The sequence below is a fragment of the Dioscorea cayenensis genome, chromosome 17 (assembly GCF_009730915.1).
Source record: "Dioscorea cayenensis subsp. rotundata cultivar TDr96_F1 chromosome 17, TDr96_F1_v2_PseudoChromosome.rev07_lg8_w22 25.fasta, whole genome shotgun sequence".
NCBI classification, from domain to species: Eukaryota; Viridiplantae; Streptophyta; class Magnoliopsida; order Dioscoreales; family Dioscoreaceae; genus Dioscorea; species Dioscorea cayenensis.
In genome coordinates, this window is record NC_052487.1 from 3,768,964 (window position 1) to 3,787,862 (window position 18,899).

At 36.3% G+C, this 18,899-nt stretch overlaps 1 protein-coding gene across 1 annotated transcript; it reads right to left on the reverse strand.

Annotated features, from left to right (window-relative positions):
• Positions 1-43: 43 nt before the first annotated feature.
• Positions 44-18,346, reverse strand: LOC120281028 (helicase and polymerase-containing protein TEBICHI-like). Its single transcript, XM_039287976.1, is given in 29 exon segments — positions 44-82; positions 522-574; positions 662-758; positions 1,897-2,037; positions 2,113-2,221; positions 5,160-5,512; positions 5,589-5,702; positions 5,785-5,974; positions 7,101-7,360; positions 7,501-7,698; positions 7,843-7,908; positions 7,910-9,174; positions 9,531-9,651; positions 9,734-9,952; positions 10,065-10,288; positions 10,499-10,652; positions 10,740-10,780; positions 10,783-11,089; positions 11,167-11,379; positions 11,959-12,195; positions 12,305-12,466; positions 13,093-13,290; positions 14,451-14,651; positions 14,732-14,840; positions 15,452-15,516; positions 16,542-17,528; positions 17,599-17,644; positions 17,769-18,133; positions 18,213-18,346. Coding segments are annotated over 29 exon segments (6,570 nt in total). The 5' UTR covers positions 18,249-18,346.
• Positions 18,347-18,899: the final 553 nt, after the last annotated feature.

Here is an 18,899-nt window from a genome sequence, read left to right on the forward strand (position 1 = left end):
ACCTCGAGTGTAATAGCCTTTGGTGAAGCAGCATCCACCCAAACTATCCAGGTTTGTCATCCATAACTGTTGATTCCACAAACTGTTATTTTACAATCAAATCTGAAGATATCTCATAACTGCTTTCCTATGTTCCACGCAGGGGTGACTCTTGTATCTACGTAGTAAACCCATAGCATAGGCAATCTCCAGCCAAGAATCTAACCTGCTGCTGCTGTGGGAAAAGTGCCTCACCTCGAAATTGCTGCCGTTGAATCCCGATCCACAGAAAAGAAGAAAAATGACACGAGTGAACTTAGGTGAGGATCTAGCATTTCTATCCGAAAGGAAGAGAAATGTCAGCCTCCTTGCTATATATATAGGGTGAATGAATCAACAGGTTCAAAGTGATGATTTAGGAAGGCTTCTAAAAAGAGAAAGATTTTGCACCTGGAAAAATGAAATAGTGGTTGTGTTCCCATAATGCAGTGAACTGGTATAAACATTGGCAAGAGCACTATCTTAAGTTTCGAGGCACAAACGGCTGCAGTGAACCCCATGTTTTTCCGAACTTCCAACTTTACACGCAATGGAACTGGAACACTGAAAGGATGTCAATTATAAAAAGAAAAATAAATCTCACAAATGATCAAAATGCAAGAAGTGGATTCCATAATTTTACCTAGAGAGACGCAGCATTTTTCCATGCTCATCTGTAGCAAATTTCCTGCCTCCTTTATAAATTTTGGATCAACTTCCAACACTAGCTCATCATGAACCTATGAAGTTTAAGTAACAAAATGTTAGCTGCTGAATATCAATCAAATTTCTGATTTTACAAAGTCATGAATTATGATGCACGCCAGTATAACAGATTTGATGACCATAAGTGTTCTCAAGCAATGCAGGAGGATAAGAATCAATAAACTCATAAGAGTACATTTAAAACAGCCTATGTTGATCAATGAATAGGTTATCGCTGCAGTGAAAATCATGGTGCATCACACAAGGAAAAGCGCAATAAAAATCTATAACTAAGAAACCAACTGAAGATTATTGATTAAAAAGAATTTGAAATTAGAAGTATATTGCTGGATGGCTATAACGGGTTTATGCACCACAGAAGAGACGATTTTCTTATGAACATCCAGGTAATTCTAACAACAGCATAAGACTCATGTACTAAAAGCTGCAGAAAGCCACTTAAAAAAATTACAGTCAGGAGCCAATACAAGGGACACAGATGGTACATGTGCATATCCTGTTTTTGCGACATCCTAAGCTAAAAAACACCAGTAACCAGTTGAACATTGAAAGAAACATAATGAGTTAAACTAAAATATGTTATCGACAAGAGACTTGTTAGATGCGTACTTAGATAAACAAAAGAATGGTCCCCCAAAAACACATCATGAATCTAAGGTAAACTGAAAAAAGAGATTCTAGAACTGTGCTGTCAGAGCCAGTGCAGCAGTATCACTCGTGGAGATACTATTCCTTGTAAATTTTCATTTAAATAATATTATTTTCATAAAATTACTAAATCAGTCTGATGGTTTAAATCACAAATGCATGTCTCTTGGTTAAACCAAACTGAGCACCTTTCGGTGGACACCGATCTGGTTTTCACAAAATTAGTCTAGAAACAAACTTCATGAAAAACCATCATGAAAAAGGAAAGTTGAGGGCTAGCATCAGTGATCTTCGATGGCAGCACACATAATCAAGAGAGTGAAGACCAGTTTAAGTGATTAATAGTGGCATGTTTGTTATTGATAAATGTATATAGTTTACATGTTGTCCAAATACTGAAAATTTTAGTTTAATATTTGGGCATGAAACCAATCTATTGCATTCAGGAGTCTAGGTACATAATGTACAGTGATAAAAAAAAAAGGCGTATCTAATGATATTGACCTGCAAAATGATTCGGCAATTGCCTTTAAGCATGGGGAAGTTGGTTGAAGCTCCATTAATCAGATTACGAGCCTCATATCCTTCAGAAATAACAGAGTGAATATTTATCATTGCAATCTTGATTATGTCAGCAGCAGATCCCTATGAGAAAGAAAAGGAATTGCTTAGAATAAGGGAAGCCACAGGCTACATAACTACCAGTTGACAACCTCTTACCTGACACAAAGAATTTACAGCTTGTCTTTGTGCTTTTGCTCTCTCTTTATTATTTCCGGTCTTTATTTTAGACAAAAACCGTTTTCTTCCCTTCAAGGTTTCCACATACCTGCTTGCCAAGTAAGACTAACAAAAGTTTATACAAACTATCACCAAAGCAAATATCAATTAATTATGAGAGATAAGAAAAATCTATAGCAAAGTTCATTTTCACAATAACATACAAAATGAAGGCGAATTTCAAAAGAGTTGGAGCACGCTTCTTTAGAGGCGTATTCCAATAAAGGCTTTATGATAACTCACATACCGGTGATGAATAATAACCAAATATTTTCATCAAGCTCATTTGTGGAATAGTTTGAACAGTGGCATCAGGCAAGCATAAAAGAAAAAATCACCAAACTAGCGACAAAGAAAAAGTTTTTATTGAGAAGGTAACAAACCCGCCCTCCATGATTGACAGTTCAAAAAAGTATAACTAGGTGTGCTTTCATTTTCTAAACCTAGTTGGAGAAGTCAGTATAGTGTCTACAGAAATATAGGAAATTATTTCTTTATAACATCATTAGGGAAAAGTAAATATACCCCGTAGTTTTTGACTTGCAAAAATAAAGATTGAAGTCCCAAATTTTTATGACGTGTGGTTTTCCATGCTTTGAAAAAGCAAAACCGTTGACTGTATAAACTTTTTCTTTTTGATGGGTAAAATCGCTCCATTCAGAGTACATCCACACGACATAAGCACGATTTTCAGCAATGATTTGTTTTGATTTCTTTGGGATAATAGTTTTCTTTTCTGTTAAGTGAAATTTGAGAGAGATTAACAAACTTAAATATATATCTATATATGTTATTATGTCATACTCGAGCTTCAATTTTAAAGTGAAATGCCGATTTTACCGATGATGAGTTAATGTCTCGGCATGGCGGTCACTGCTTTCTTTTTGCAAATCTGCTGATCAGCGTCGTAGAATACACTATGTCCTTATTTTGCAAAAGTTGAAAATAGCGATGGTTTTTTTATACATTTCCCAAAAAAATATATTTAGAAAATTTCACACATAGTATCTCTTGGTCAATGTATAAGGAAAAAAATGCAAAAACCAAAATAAAATCTTTTTCAAATCTCAATTCAAGTATAAATGCTAAACAAATAAATCAAACATATATCTACCAAGTTACTTTAAGACTGGCTACAAACTTGCGACGATTTATTGAAATAATGGTAGTGACCCTTCCCTATATGTAAGTAGTTCACAGAGATGTGGTCAACAAATAGCGAAAAACAACTCGAGACCAAGCAATGCATGCTTGTGAGAGAAATAACTACTCAGCTACTTGATACAAACACAGAAGCTATTCCAATAACTTTTTATTAGATTAAAAAAAATATATACTAATAATTCTTCCTGTTAAGTTTCTTCACAAAAATAAGAACTTGTTTTAGAGTGCTCAACCTTTGCTACATCACTAACTTCTGAGACTGCACCGGGTTGACCTGGATGTCAAATTAGCCAGGGATAGCAGTAGGGTCATGCCAATTAAGCCTGATTCCAAGACAACACATTTCATCGACCATCTGTCATTGAGCCGTGAGTGCTAACCAAGTCAAACTTTCTAAAGAAACAGGTTAGAGGTGCTGTATTGGCAATAGCAAGAAGACTTATAATGGAATAGATGTTGGTTACAGAACTTTAGATTTAAACTATAAACAGAATAAATCACAAATTTGCTGCAAGCCTAAAACACCTTGAAAAGAACGCACTCAGGGCTGTTACAATTCGGGACTTGGACCTCGCTTTCGTGTATTCGAAACCTCTTTGTTTGCCTATTTAGAAATACTCTGCAAATTACTTTTGAATATGAGGAGTCACCTAACTCAATTGAGACACATACAAGGAGTACTACGCACACTGACAATTAAATTTCCACAGGCAGTTGAATAAAAACGTGCCCTAGCAATTATTTTTCCAAAAGAGCGGTGTAAAAAGATATATTTCATTTGTTAGAAGTTGAAGTAGAAATAAACATGCAATGCAGCCAGCAGGTGTTCATGGAACCAAAGTGGGACTTTGACTTAATCAAATATAAAAAGAAATACACACAATTCCTAGTTTCTTAGATCATCATCAAAGGAGAGAGAAAATGAAAGACCAAGCATAGATCCATCACAGAATCAAGAAGTTTTCTAGCCTTTACATTTTCTTCCAAATTGTCCCATGTTTAGATTTGATTTTAATTTGAATATCATGATGGCTTTGAATCGAAACAGGGATGAGCCCCTTGACGAATCAAAGACTTGTGATTGATTTCTCTCTCTATTTACTGTTTAGAGATTCTGTTTAATTCTAATCCTGGGATACTTAATGCTCAGTGAATGTGATGGATCCTATATTTGCATGATCCTGGAAGTCACCAAAAGGAAGGACTTAAAGATGAACTGCGTGTCTTAAAATCTTAGATTAAGCATGAAACCCCAGACTTCAAAGATTTCTTGAGGATTAACAGCCAATGCATGAAGCTTTAAAGGGCCTAGTAGATTTAATAAGCACAAAAATATTGATCTCGATCGGACACCTCACTATCGGCACGCTAGAAAAGGAAGCGAATAACACCTTAAGATAAAGCGACCTTCAAATAATTAAGCATAATAGAAGAAGACTGCCCTAAAAATCTTGTGATGCTAGTACTTAGAAGCCCTTGAGTCTAAAGTTTTCCTCCTTGCCATTGCTAGCTATAGTTTATTAGCTTTAGTTTTGGAAAATTTACATTTAGTTCTATTCATTTTCTTATCCATATTTGGATGTATCTGAATAACCTCTAGTTGCATTAGTAATTGACGCCAAGAAAAGCTTGTGGGAACGATACTTATCTACTACTACTTGGCGACCCATACACTTACAACAGCAATCATGAAATAAAAGAATTTTCTCATGAATTTCATGCTTACTATTTTATTATCTAATTTCAAGAAAATTAAATTACATATACAGGACAAACTAAAGCGCAGCATTATTATTGTGTGCAACAAGTCAAAGGAAACTGACCCCTTGTGGCGGCAAGAGGCAACAACTTCTTGAAGCCAAGAGGACACTCCAGGAAAAGAAACCTTGAAGCTTTTAATTTTTTCTGCAGCTTCTTCTGAGCTGCATTCCAGTTGTTCTGCAAGAGTGTTAGCGCCCATTCCATACAAGATGCCATACACCAGTCTTTTCGTCTGATCTCTCTCCTGAGAACTAACCATGCATTCCTGTTTACTGGTCCACCTAGATGCTATCATAATAAAAACATCTCCATCTGGCTTACTAAGAACATCGATCAGTGAAGAATCTTGGGAAAAATGAGCCATCAGTCTCAGTTCAATTTGAGAGTAGTCAGCAGTTAGTAGCAACCAGTTGTCCTGAATTTAATTCCAGTTAGAATGCATTCTATGTAATATATAAACATACATAAGTAAGAAACAACGCAAGAATTACTTGAGTGGGAATAAAGAAATCACGAGCATTAATATGATCACAATTGATCTCTGGAGGAATTTTCTCGTGTTCATCAGATTGATAACTTCTAAAGAAGACCACATGTTCAACACACTGCAAATATGAAGAGGGTTGAATTTAGCCAGATAAAGACAGTTGGAGAAAAAGACCTATTGTAAAAGAACAAAACAGAAACCTGAAGATTTGGTTCCTCCATAGAAAGACGTCCAGTAGCAGTCGATGTTTGAAGCCAGTGCCCCTGTATAGTATACCTATGGGATTTCATACACAAGCGAGCTCGTGAACAAATTGATCCCAGCGTGCTATTCAAAAGTTTTGCCAAGGTTCGGTGCTCTTTAATCACTGAAATAATAGGATGTTGATTCCTAAGCAGCACAATAGCACAAAAAGTTCAGCAAACCATTAATACATAAACCCTAGCATATTTATAACATGACATATCACAAACTCACAAATCAATGAAGATGCATGTGTCTAAACAAAGAATTATTTTGATATTAACTTCACAGATCCACTAACATTTCCTGCCAAATTATTGATGATTCTACATTTTGCTTACATCTTTCCATCTGGATGCCCAAAATATCACCAACAAGTTTCAACCCTTCAAAAATGGATTTATAGGCCAAGAAAATACAGCAATAACAATATAAGCCATAATATAATGAAAATGTAAATCAAGATGAAAGAGAAAATTAAAATTAATTCTACCACAATCCTAATGAACAATCTTTCACAGAATTGAGAATGCTCAACTAAAAATACAGTCATAACAATTTTAACCCATAATATAGTGGAAATGTAAATCAACAGCAAAGAGAAGTTTCAAACTAATTAGACATTTATGCTGCAAATCTAATAAACAATCTTCTCACATAACTCTCAACTAAAAATAAAGCAATAACAATCTTAACCTGTGATATAATGACAATGTAAAACAAGATGAAAGAAAATTTTCAAATTAATTCTACTGCAATCTGAATGGACAATCTTCTGCAAGAACTCTTAAGTAAAAATAGCTCCATACAACATTAAGTAGCATATAATAATCCTGCATAGAGGACCAAGTTTCAATCTTCAATGGACAAAAAAGTCTCTAAATGGTGAAAGAACTAAAATTAGCATATGTCATGTTCCAGCTATGAATGATGCCCATCAAAGTAACAAATAACACAAGCAGCAAACCTATCCACACCGTGTGCCAAGCATACATTATCTAGAATAGCAACAGGGAGCAGCCTAAAGTTCATGTAATTTAGAAATTTGCCATGTATGAAAAGAATATTCATAAACTCTCAATATCTGCCTCGAAAGAGCTAATAAATATAAAAGAAGAAGTTGGGAAAGAAAAGATAGAAAAATTGTAAGCTTCCACACAATCAACAATAAGTAGCAACATTCATAAAACAGAAAACACTATTAGGAGAAGTTCTAGCAAGTAAAGTGATACCAGTTACTAAGACTGCAAAAAATGGAGGAAAACTTATTCACCTTAAAAGATCCAAGGAACGTTTATCCGTGCTAGGGTGTTGTTTTCCTATATTACAACCTTCAGGTAGTGGCAATTTCAAGTGTCTGTAAAGTACATTTGCAATGTCTGCAGCTGTGCTAAGTGAGAAACGGATGCCAGCAAGACTGTAAGCTTCTGCTTCAAGTTCCTTAAGCTTCCTAACCAAGATGTGCCTAGCATGAAGGCATGCTTCCATGTCAATGCCTATGCCCCAAAGCTCCATATCTGCAAGGACTTTAACCTAAAACATGTGCACTAGAGAATTAGAACAGAGGGAAACTTCAACAAGTTTATCATTTACAAAACACAATAGCAACCAAATAGCTAATTCAGCAGTTACAAAAATGAAATTCTTACAAAATAAACAACAAAAGAACTAACCAAAGGGGTCTCAATATTGGTAAGTGCCTCCACAAGATTTTCAGAAGCAAGCAGTTTCCACAAAACAGAATCTAGAGCTCTTGTTTGAGCAACTCGCCGGCAACAGCCATTATGTGCAGCTTTATGCATCTGATTTTTCCATCTACTATCACGATTAGCGGCTGCTGCTGCCTCGCTAGACATTCGTTTTTTTACTAGCTACATCAATGAGAATTATTTTAATGGTGATACAATAGAAGAATCCCAGATGACTCAAAATGCTCCTTATCATTTTACGTGAATATGAGAAAAAAGAAAAAGTAATATCTACTTCACCACAATTAAACAAGAAGACAGCAAAACAAACAAAAAGTTTCCAAAATACCTTTTTCGAGACTTTGATTGGATTTGCTTTTCTTCATCAGGCCAAAAGAATCCATGATATGAGGCACATATCAATTCCATCACAGACTGATATTGATGGCAGCAATAAATATGAACCACACAACACTTCAATGCCATCAATGTCTTTGTGGTCATGATATAACCTCCCGAATCTCTGAATAGAGATGCTCGGAATTTTGAGGACCTGAATCTGGACTTTCAAATTCCATGTAGTTTTCCTCACACCATTCTGTTGCATGATCTTAGCTATCTTGTTCCATCTACATCTAGCAAGCTCCCACATATCATTGATTGCTAGACCATTGGTTGCATCATCAGCTAAACTCCCTGTAAGGCATTTATTTTTGTTTTCCCGGAAGCTACCAAATCCTTTGTAGAGATTGATATAATACACTGGTGAATTTTTCCAGCAAATGGCAAGTCCAAAAACCTCAAATTGGACACAAGAGCTCAATTCCAGGTGCTTGGTGAAGTGAACATCAAAATAAAACTCCTTCACTGCATCCCATTTGTCCAAAAAGAAATCAAATCCACCTTGAAAATTGCTCATGCTAATTGGTCCTTTGTCAGAAAGGTTGCTTCTATGACAGCTGGGAACACTTACACCCCCAACATGTCCTCCCATGTTACCAGCCTCAGTTACATCTACTCCAGAAGTAGAACCTTCATTTAACACTGGAAAGGAAGATGCAAGAGATACTTTTATATCCATTGCATCAAATGCATGAGTAGGACCAACAGTTGGAGAGCAAACCTCTCTGACTAGCTGAGCATTGGCATTCTTATGGTCATTATCCATTGCTCTGGTTGACCTCACTTCCTTGGCATCAATCTTAGCAGTATGCTCAATTAAATTGTTTCCCATAATTGCTTGACAAGCATCATCAGTATGGTTGTTCAAATGGTTTCCTGTAATAACCTGACAGGCATCATCAGTATGGTTGTTCAAGTTGTTTCCCATTACTGCTTGACAGAAATCACCACACAACAAACTTCTATCAATGCCAGATTGTTGGATGGAAACATGACTATTTTTTGTGAGTTCTCTAATATCAGCACAAGAAATAGCATCTTCGCCAGAAGAGCCCATGCTGGCTCCTCTACTGGCAGAGTCCTCAGCTTTAATGGGAGGAAAAGGGCGAGAAAATTGAGGCATATGAATCCCAAGTGATTTGAAAGTAGAGAAAGCAGCAAGTCTAGCTTCCTCTGCTTGATCAAGGACAACTTTACGTGCGGCATTTTTAATCTTTTTGGCAGCTCCCAGCTGCACCCGTCGGAGAGCTGAATTTTCTAGAAAAAAATTAATCATGGAAAAAGTTCAGTACTGTAACCTCATTCAACGCAAACTAACTGTGAGATCAATATGATATCATGTCACTTTTGACAGGAAGTTGAAGGCATGAAGAAGAAAAGACTAAATGGCAAAATATGGTAAAGCATAGCATGAGGAAGATGGTCTAACAACATAAATTAGAGGGAGGGAGAGAGAGAGTACATTGAATACAGGAAATGAGTGAATAAAAAGAAATCCACAATAAATACAAGCAGCAAAGTAACAGGAAAGGACACATCAAGACCAAGTAAACACCATCTTGATTTAAGGATTGATTAAGCAAAAAATTTTGAATTATATGAAGAGTAGTTACCCTCTGTCCATGAAGAATACTCAAAAAAGTGCTTTTTAACAATGTCAGGAACCGAAGCTTCAGCAATAGCAAGAGGAGTCCGCAAAACCAGCTTTTATAAAAGAGCTCTAGCTCGTGAGCCCTAAAAATACATGAAGTGGTAATTAAGATGGTTCAACATGATTCTTGCTTCAAACTCTTGTAAAACTCAGCAGTCATTTTACCTTGACATATGGAATGTTAGTAAGTTCCACAATCTCAGCTCTCACACCAAATGAAACTCGATTTTGGAACTTAGCAACGAGACCTTCGAGGTCATGCCATCCAAGTCTCCCAGAAAAGAGAGATACCATTGAAGCAAACCTGCCAGCATTTTCTTGTAAGCCCTGAATAGTGCCTCTAGCAACTTTGAAGGCCTCACAAACATCAGCAACAGGAGCTTCCTGTGATGGATTTGATATTATTTAGTGATCAATAACCCCAAAGCTAAATACTAGGTCAAGTATAAAGCTAAATTAAGGGAGGGAGGGGGATTTGTTTTGGTTTGACATTTACCTGTACAAGTCTTGACAACATCAGAGCAACATAAAAGCGTTTAGCCACACGAAGGGTTTTGTTCACTAGAAAGCAGGATCTTGTTATTGGGCACATCTCGCTTTTTGCAGTCTGCTGTAAGGCCCATTCTTTTTCCCTCTCACCCAGTTCTGACCAGGGAACAGGAGCACCATGAGCCATGCGCATGAGAAAAGGTTCTGCTACTCCCACCCGATTGCCAACCCGACTGTATGTCACACATTATTCAAAAAGAAGTATGATGATGCAGTACTGACAAAACAAATAGCAGCTACTGAAACCAATCAAATAGCACAATTCACAGTGATCTGGTACCACACTCCATTCTTGCAAAACCACCAATATTTAAAAGCATTAAATAATTTCATATGTAGATAGTGAATTTTTTTGCTCTTCAATGTAGAGATTTTTCTTTACCTGATCAATAGCTGATAATTCCATAAATCTTTCATAATATAATTCCCAATCTGGCTCAATATCAACATTGATAGGTGTGACCAAGTAAACTAGATGTAAATCAGATGCAAGAACAAAACCTTCCCTTGCTCTTAAAAGATCCTCTAGCACAACCTGAGGCAGAAATGACATCAATCTAAATTAAAGTAATGTTAAAGAGTAAAAAGGCTAGCAAATTATGGACAAGTAGCACAATCCTACAAGTGATTCTTCCGGGCTCAGAGAACTGCCAAAGCTGCCTGACCAAGAGGTGTTGTACTATATAACCTAGTTTCTTCATTCCATTCAAGAAATTTGTTATGACATAACCATCGTAGGGAATCCTGGGCAGATTTCACAACATCTTGGAATGGTTTTGTAGAATTAAGAAGAGTGCATCTAACATATCGATGAATATCGCTTGCTGTTTGAACAATAACACCAGCAACAACCTCCAATATAGCATGAATCATCCCATTTTTATCTTCAGAGAGGCAAGACTGCAGTGGTGGGCAGCTGTCATTGAGTATAGCAGAGACTTTTTTCAACTCGTCAGGCTTGCAAACAAGTATCTGGTAGGGAGAAAACAAGACATAAATGACAAGTGTCTGGAAGGTAAGAGAAAATAAAATTGAAGAGAATAGCTTACACTCTCTCCTTTGGTGTCTATTCCAGTTCGGCCTGCACGACCAGCCATCTGTCTATATCTTGTCCCATCAAGAAAATCTCGACCAACTCTTGGTTGCCTAAATATCACCCTCCTAGCTGGCAGATTTACTCCAGCAGCTAAAGTTGAAGTAGCTGTCAGCACACGCACCAGCCCTTTACGGTAACAGGTTTCAACAATCTCTCTTTCCTCAACCTGTAACACATTTGCCAGAAAAACCACGTCGTATTAGGAAGAATGTGAATTAACCAAATAGGTTGATGGTGTATGACTGCAAGCCAAATACATTAATTACCAACAAAAAAAAAAAATGCAATATAAGATATAAGAAGAGAATGTTGAGAGACAAGTATGTGAAAAATAATACCAGCTGTGACATGATCTTATATAATAAGGCACGGATGACATAATAATCCAGATATAAATCAGGAAAAACAGCCCTAGGAACTTAAGAAGTATTTGCATGGGAACAACAAATAGTCAAATCATAAATCTTCTAAGTATGAGCATAGGAGAATCCCTACATCATTTGGCATCAAACCTTACTCAGAATACCCATGATTTGTCACCTCATTTATCTGAAACAAATTATCAGTGCTCTGATGAAAGGATATATAGCAAATGGAGGCGTTTAAGGATATTTGCCAAGAATACTTACAAAATGTGCTCAATGAGACAAAGGCAATTTGTATAAGATCAAAATCAAACATCTACAGTAAAACAACCGATCAAACAAAATATAAGGACACCAACAAGGATAAAAACAGTCATTACCGTCAGGCCAGCATGATGGTAGCCAACACCAGAAGGTATTGTTTCCTCCAACACTGGGTCCAACCCTGCAGGACAATTCCTCAAGGCCTCAATAGCAGACGATGTGTCATTAAATTCACAAACTTCTCGCGTAGCAACAGAAAATTTTTTCAGAAACTTGGAAACATGTCTAGCCGTGGTTTCACATCCTTTCCTGCTAGAACAGAACAGAAGCACTGAATGACCTTCTTGAACAACCTATGTCAACACAAAAGCACCATCAATAAAACAAAGTAAGTTATTTAACTAAGATAGCCAAAAAAAACCTAATAATAATAGCCCAACAGAAAAAAAATCACCAACTCACCTCATTGCATAGTTCAACAATATGGTCTGGGTCTTTACCACCAAAATCAGAAGTCTTTGGTAAAACCCTAACAACATCCAATTTTTTGTCAAAAATAGTATTGCCAACTTTGATATATTCCTCCAAAGGAACAGGTCGGAAATCAGTCTGGTAAAGTGCTGCCTGTATAAATAAATGAGGAGATTGATTATTCCCAACCATTAACTAGGAAAGAGGCAGGAGACAAACAATGAGCCGTGACCATCACATAGGAAGATTTGAGATGGTATCCTTGAAGGAAAAACAAAAAAAGAAAGAAGAAGAAGAAGAGGAGACAGGAGACAAACAATGACCCCTTCACATAGGAGCATTTGTGATGGTATCCTTGAAAGGGGAAAAAAGAAAGAAAGAAGAAAAAGTTCAGAACATTGCCATATATTATTCAGAACATTGCCAGAAAAAGGATGCCATCCAATTCTGATTAGAAAGTTAAATAGCCACTTTAAGATGATGACTGTCACACAAATCAAAAAAGCTACGATGGAAATGTGATAATTTCACAAACAATATAGAAAATTTCCTAACAGGATTAGACAATTTGCGATAGCCAAACACAAGAATGGCTTGAAACAAAAGAAGGTGATGTAAACATGTAAAATGAATAACAACGATACAAACAAATTTACTGGGTTAAAGAAAGAAGGAAGGAGATTAAGCAATCCCAAGTTATGAAAAGTAAGTGATAAAGTATTGTAGCGTAAAGCAACACAAGGCTGATGAAGAGCATTCGCAAAGCCACCAAGGCCTACCTGAAGCCAATCAGCTACAGCTGCTACGTTTGGCATGGTTGCGCTCATTCCAATAATTTGCAAACCACGAGCTGGGTCAGCTTTATTGCTACTGTCTGAACTCTCTCCACTAGATGATTCAGTGTTTCCTTCTCCAGCAGCATAGCGAAGCTTTGTGAGCATAATCTCCAAGAGGTACCCTCTATGCTGGTCACCAACCTGCCATGACAAGGAACAGTTCACATTGAAATTCTCGATGCTTATTACAGATATTCAAGAGTTAAACAACAAGAAATTGGACAAGTGGGGATAAAGATCAAAAAGCATACTAATGCAAATGATCACAAAGTTGAACTGAACATATGTTACTCCTTCGTAATACAACCACATCATTGTCAATTTCCTTCATTTCCAAATATACTTATTGAATGCTCCAAGGCAACTGTGGCACTTATTGTCACAAGGAGCAATAAAATAAAATCATTTTTCCAATCTCCTGTAATAGGTTTTGCTGACAATATGCAATCTAGGGTATACTGAACCACATAATAGAGTTGAGACATAGTGCAGGTACATATTCCATAACGAAAATAATGACAGGATTTTTACCTTGCCATATAGCATCATTACAGATTATGAGGTCTTAACAATGATAATGTCAGTGACTCAAAACCACTAATAAGAAAAGGCATGAAAAAAATCCAATAAGTACAATAGGTAATATTTCCCATAGATATTAATCTGAGCAAAAATAAAGTTGTATCTGAAACCAAATGGCAATCAACAACCCATCTGAATATTAACTGAATTGTTTGATACTCAGATTAGAGTATAATTAATAGAAAAGGTGTAGAAAAAGCAAACTTGAAATACAAGTACAGCTAAAACAGAATCCACATTCATCAAGGAAAAAATACTATAGTCATCACAAAGATAGAAACTTTTGCCCATGGCTTCTATGTTAACAAAGTGATATGGTCAACAGATACACTAAATTTTGGTAGTGAAGACCACAATTCAATCATATTCTTTCAAGCTTCTTGTGTACGCTATTTTGAAAGACCAAGAAAATAAAAACTAAAATTCTTTTTCACTATTAACCCCGAGTTACTGGTCTGAAGTAACAAATTCTGTCCATTACAGTCAGGAAGTGTTCAGTCCAACAAGGCTTTCTTAAATAATTGTCTGAATTTGAGTTCATTCAATAGCTACCTAGACATTTCCATCAATATGAAGCCAATATAAGTGTGTTAAACATGTTTTGCTCCCAATATATTCATCAATACAAAGCGTTAGATTAAAAGGAAACGACAACTTCAATAATCAAAACAAATAATTTAATAAAAAAATACACTACAGAGCAAACAAAGCAGGATTACCATGTGAAGTTCATCTATCACAATAATGCCAACTTCAGAGAGCCGTCCTTCTTCTAGCAGTTTATTAATCAAAGAATTTGCCTTTTCTATGGTACATACAGCCACAGAGGTATCTTTAGGAAGTGACCCACCCCCTTGGTTACCGTAAAAGCTACGAACATGTTTTCCAAGAGGCTCAAGTACTAGCTCCAAATGCTCGGCCTATAAGAAAAGAAGGCTGTGATCTAAAAATATCAGATGTAAAAATCCTTTTGGGCATTGAGGAAAAACAAAAAAATTGCACCTTTTTCAACACATATGGATACATAAGGAAGGACAAGAATTGCAATCTTTCCAGTCAATACAACTCTCCTCAGCATCAAGATTTCAGCCACAAAACTTTTGCCAGCACTGCAGTGTATCAGAAACCATGTTGTATCATGTCTGCTGCTATAAATTCTATGCTTTTAATAATAAGAAGGAAGCTCAAAATGAAAATAAACCAAAATCTTAAAAAATAAGATTACATACTTATCCCATAAAACTAATATAACAAAATTTATCAGTGTTAACTTAACCAAAAACCACAAAGACAATTCAAGAGGTAAACCAAAGTGATCCTTTCTTCTACTTTTAAAATTTAAATGCCCAGCAGGATTTATATATTAAAGCCCTATTAACTAAGACTTTTTATTCATGAGAAATGGCAATGTTGATTGTTTGATACCTGTGTGCATGGGTTAAATGCAGCTAAATTTACAATATATTGTAAACAAACTAGGGATTTCTTTATCCATAACTTCAGTTAATTTGCAGTGGTCAGTACAAAAAAAATTAGGTAGAAAAAAGAAAAACGAAAGCAGATAGGGAATGCTATTGGGATAAATATGAGAAGAAATCAAGGCAAGCCAAAAATATTTAAAACAATAATAAATTCTGAAGAAGAAATGTGGCAATTAAGTATGTTATGCATATCAGATTCAAATACTGTGTCAAAATTAATGCTTTCACAGAACAAAAACCTCGTAGACGCACAATAGACAAGATTTCGTCTTTCCAACACCCCATCAACCGTAAGGCAATCAACCTACAATTAAAACCAAGGAAAACTATAATAAGGGTAACATCAATTTGCAATTCCAACATAGCATCTATGACATAATGCATTTCATTCATTCACTAGTTAAACATAATACACATTTTAGAAAAAAAATTGGTGAATGTTGAAGTACAAAAATAAGGAACCATAACAACAATACCAGATGCCTTCATATCATTAAAATGTATTTATGCACGCAGATAAAAATAGAGCCACATTAAACAATCAATTCTTGCAAAATACAAATTTTGAAGGGAAAACTAGTTTTGTAGTTTTGACAAACGGAAAACAAATAACTAGTTATCAGCAGTTAAACAATGGTGTTGGGAATCAAAAACCAGGCACTAACAACTAAGAAAGGTTATGATAGTTAAACAGTGATGTTGACCACTGATACTAAAAGCAAGCTTAGCTAAATACCAGGTTTGTTATAGCTATATCATATCATTCAAATGAAAATAAAGGAACAAAACCACAATTCTTCCCTTTCACAAAATTATAACTTCAGCCATATTGCAAAAAGAACATGGTTGTCAAGACGCTTTTGACAAACCTAAATATCACCGATTGAAATCCCATCCATCACAGCATGGCTTATAATTCTTGAAAAAGAGTAATAAAACTTTGGAAAAACTATAGAAATGCTCATGGATCCTAGAAGAAACACAAGTTATAAACTCCCCAAGGCAGATAAAAAGGACAGAGCCCCAAGTTACTAGAGTGAATAACAATTATTTGAGAGAGGCCAGAGCAAAGTGGAGATGGAAGTTATTCTAGAGGCATCCAAAATGAAAGATAATCAGAAATAAAATAAGAACAAAGCTAAAATGATATGAAAGAAATTAAAATATAGAATAGAGCAATCAGCCAGATTGTAACATGTCTTCGTATAAAACTGCCATACTAGAACCCTAAAAGTTATATTATTCTACTACTTTTGTTCCTACGACTTAACACCAGGAAGGAAATGTTGGCCAAAGCAACAAATTAATACATATAGAAAAACAAAGAACCTGCCAAGGATAAAGACTTGATATTCCTTTCTTCATATATATGCTGCAAATTTCAGAAGGAAGCCAACTTGTTAGCTGCAAATGGTTTTTTAAAGGCATAGAACTTGATGGAGTGGCAGTAGCGTCATTAGTTTTGCATGCGATTGATCTGATCTTTCTTTCCTCTACACTAAATGAACCACGAACAACATAAGATTCACCAACATGTGCATTAAGACCCTTGCCCTTAGACTTAGCATCATTCTCTTGAACCAACAAATTGACTTCTTCAATTGCGTCAAATGCACCTTTCAAAATCTCATGCACTTTCCTGGAGTCCCGTTTAGCCTTATCAAAGGCATTGCCCACAATACCTGTTTCAGGATTTCTTTTAGAACTTGAGGTAGAAACATCATTTTGATTTATACAGCTGGTATCTACTGCTCCACTGGTTAGAGCATCAAGAGTTTCAGATCTCTCCAAGGTGAACTTTTTCTCCTTGATGATATTTTCATCATGAGAAAAGTCAAAATGCTTCACTGGCAAAGGGGACACCTTGCCCCTGTGAACACCAGCTTGTGACTTGTCACTTCCATTGAGGAGCATACCACATTTTTCACCCTCACCCCCTTGGGTTTCCAGTACACCATTTTCAGACCTCAAAATTATTCCACCACCACTGGGAGCTATACATGATGACAAATCCATAGGACAGACATTCTCCCTTTCTCCCCTTGCACAAGAAGCTTCATCCACGGGATGGTAAAAACCATCAGCAACATCAAAGGCTTCATTCCAGAACTCATCCCCAGGGGATATTAAGGACTTCCTGCTTACTGATCTAGGCGTGTTCAACATACCAGGTGCATGCAAGCCAGCTTTTGGTGTGCCACTGCATCTCCTCATGCTTACTGTGGGTTTACTGGCACTAAAATCAATCATTTTTTGGGTTTTCACACTCGTCTTTGACTCTGAACATTCAGAACCATCACGAACAGGAGCATCATCCTCTATTTTTCAGAGCACACTGCTTCTTCACATTGGTTTTGGTCACAAACAACCAGAAGAGATGGACTACCATTTCTTTTTGCCCCTTCTGCTCTTGTTCCACAGGCAAAACCTCACTGTCGAAAGAAAATAAATTTCATAAATAAAGTTTGTAATTTGCATATGCATTTCAGTTTTCTCTTCACTCAAAAATAAACAAGAAAACAAAATTTCAATCTTTTGAATAGAACAAAAGGCTACCTGCAATACAAAGAGAGGAAATCAGTGGCGAACTTCTTGAGCTCCGAAGTCCCGCCTGCTATTGACTCGCATACTGAAACATCCTTCTCAAGAATCTGCTCTCCGTGTTCGCCAACGCGGCCATCGGTTCTCTCAGAAGAGCACGAACGGAGAACGGGCTTTTGCGCAGTCTCAGACGGCAGACCAATCTCCAAAGAGATATTCCTCTTCACCAAATCAAGCCGGCGCTGAGAGTCAGGGGATCTGACGAGATAGGAATCAAGGGAGCCCCTTACCGCTGGGGGACGACTCCGGCGTGGTCTTAAGATTTTCATGGGGCTTCTCCTCTTTAGAGACTGAGGTCTCCTCTTTCTTGATCCGAAGAACTGCGAGATTGAAGAAGCCGCAATGGTGACAAGAGATCTGAGCTTAGATAAGGAGAATGGAAGAGATCGAGAAGAATACCTGATCGACCCGAGATTTCGGGGATCCCGAGGCCATCCTGGCGGTGGCGATCACCGGAGAAGGAAGATAACCAAGGGCGGCGATCGCCGGAATTGGGGGCGGGTTTGCCGTCCCTCCAAACTACGAAATTTTTCAAAAACCGCCCAATGCTTTGTTTGAACAAAAATACGGAAAGGTTTTTTATTGAATAAAATAAGGAACTTTCTTTTTTTTAAAAAAAAGTAAACATTTAAAACCAAAATAAAATGTTTCTTTAGCATGATGATTATGATTAGTTTGAAGATTTTGATTATGATTTGTCTGTAAAAAATATGTATTTCTGATTTATTTATGTTGCTATTAAGAATTTTAAAATTTCAAATTGGATTAAAGTTTTTCAAGATTTATTTAACTGATTAAGAGTTTCATGGAATAGTATATACCACTAATGATATAGTTATTTTCTCTGAAAGAGTATGTCAGAATTTCACTCCCACCGTTTGAAAATATAATTGAGAATTTAATGTGTATAAATAACTTTCATAAGTTATATTATTCTAGAGTTTGATATTTCTGCATTAATTTAGCACTGCTTGTTTTCATACCATTAAAGATGCCTTTAGTTTGAAGATTTTGATTATGATTTATCGGTAAAATATATATATATTTGATTTAAAACAATAATAAAATTGAATTTTTATTTTTGCT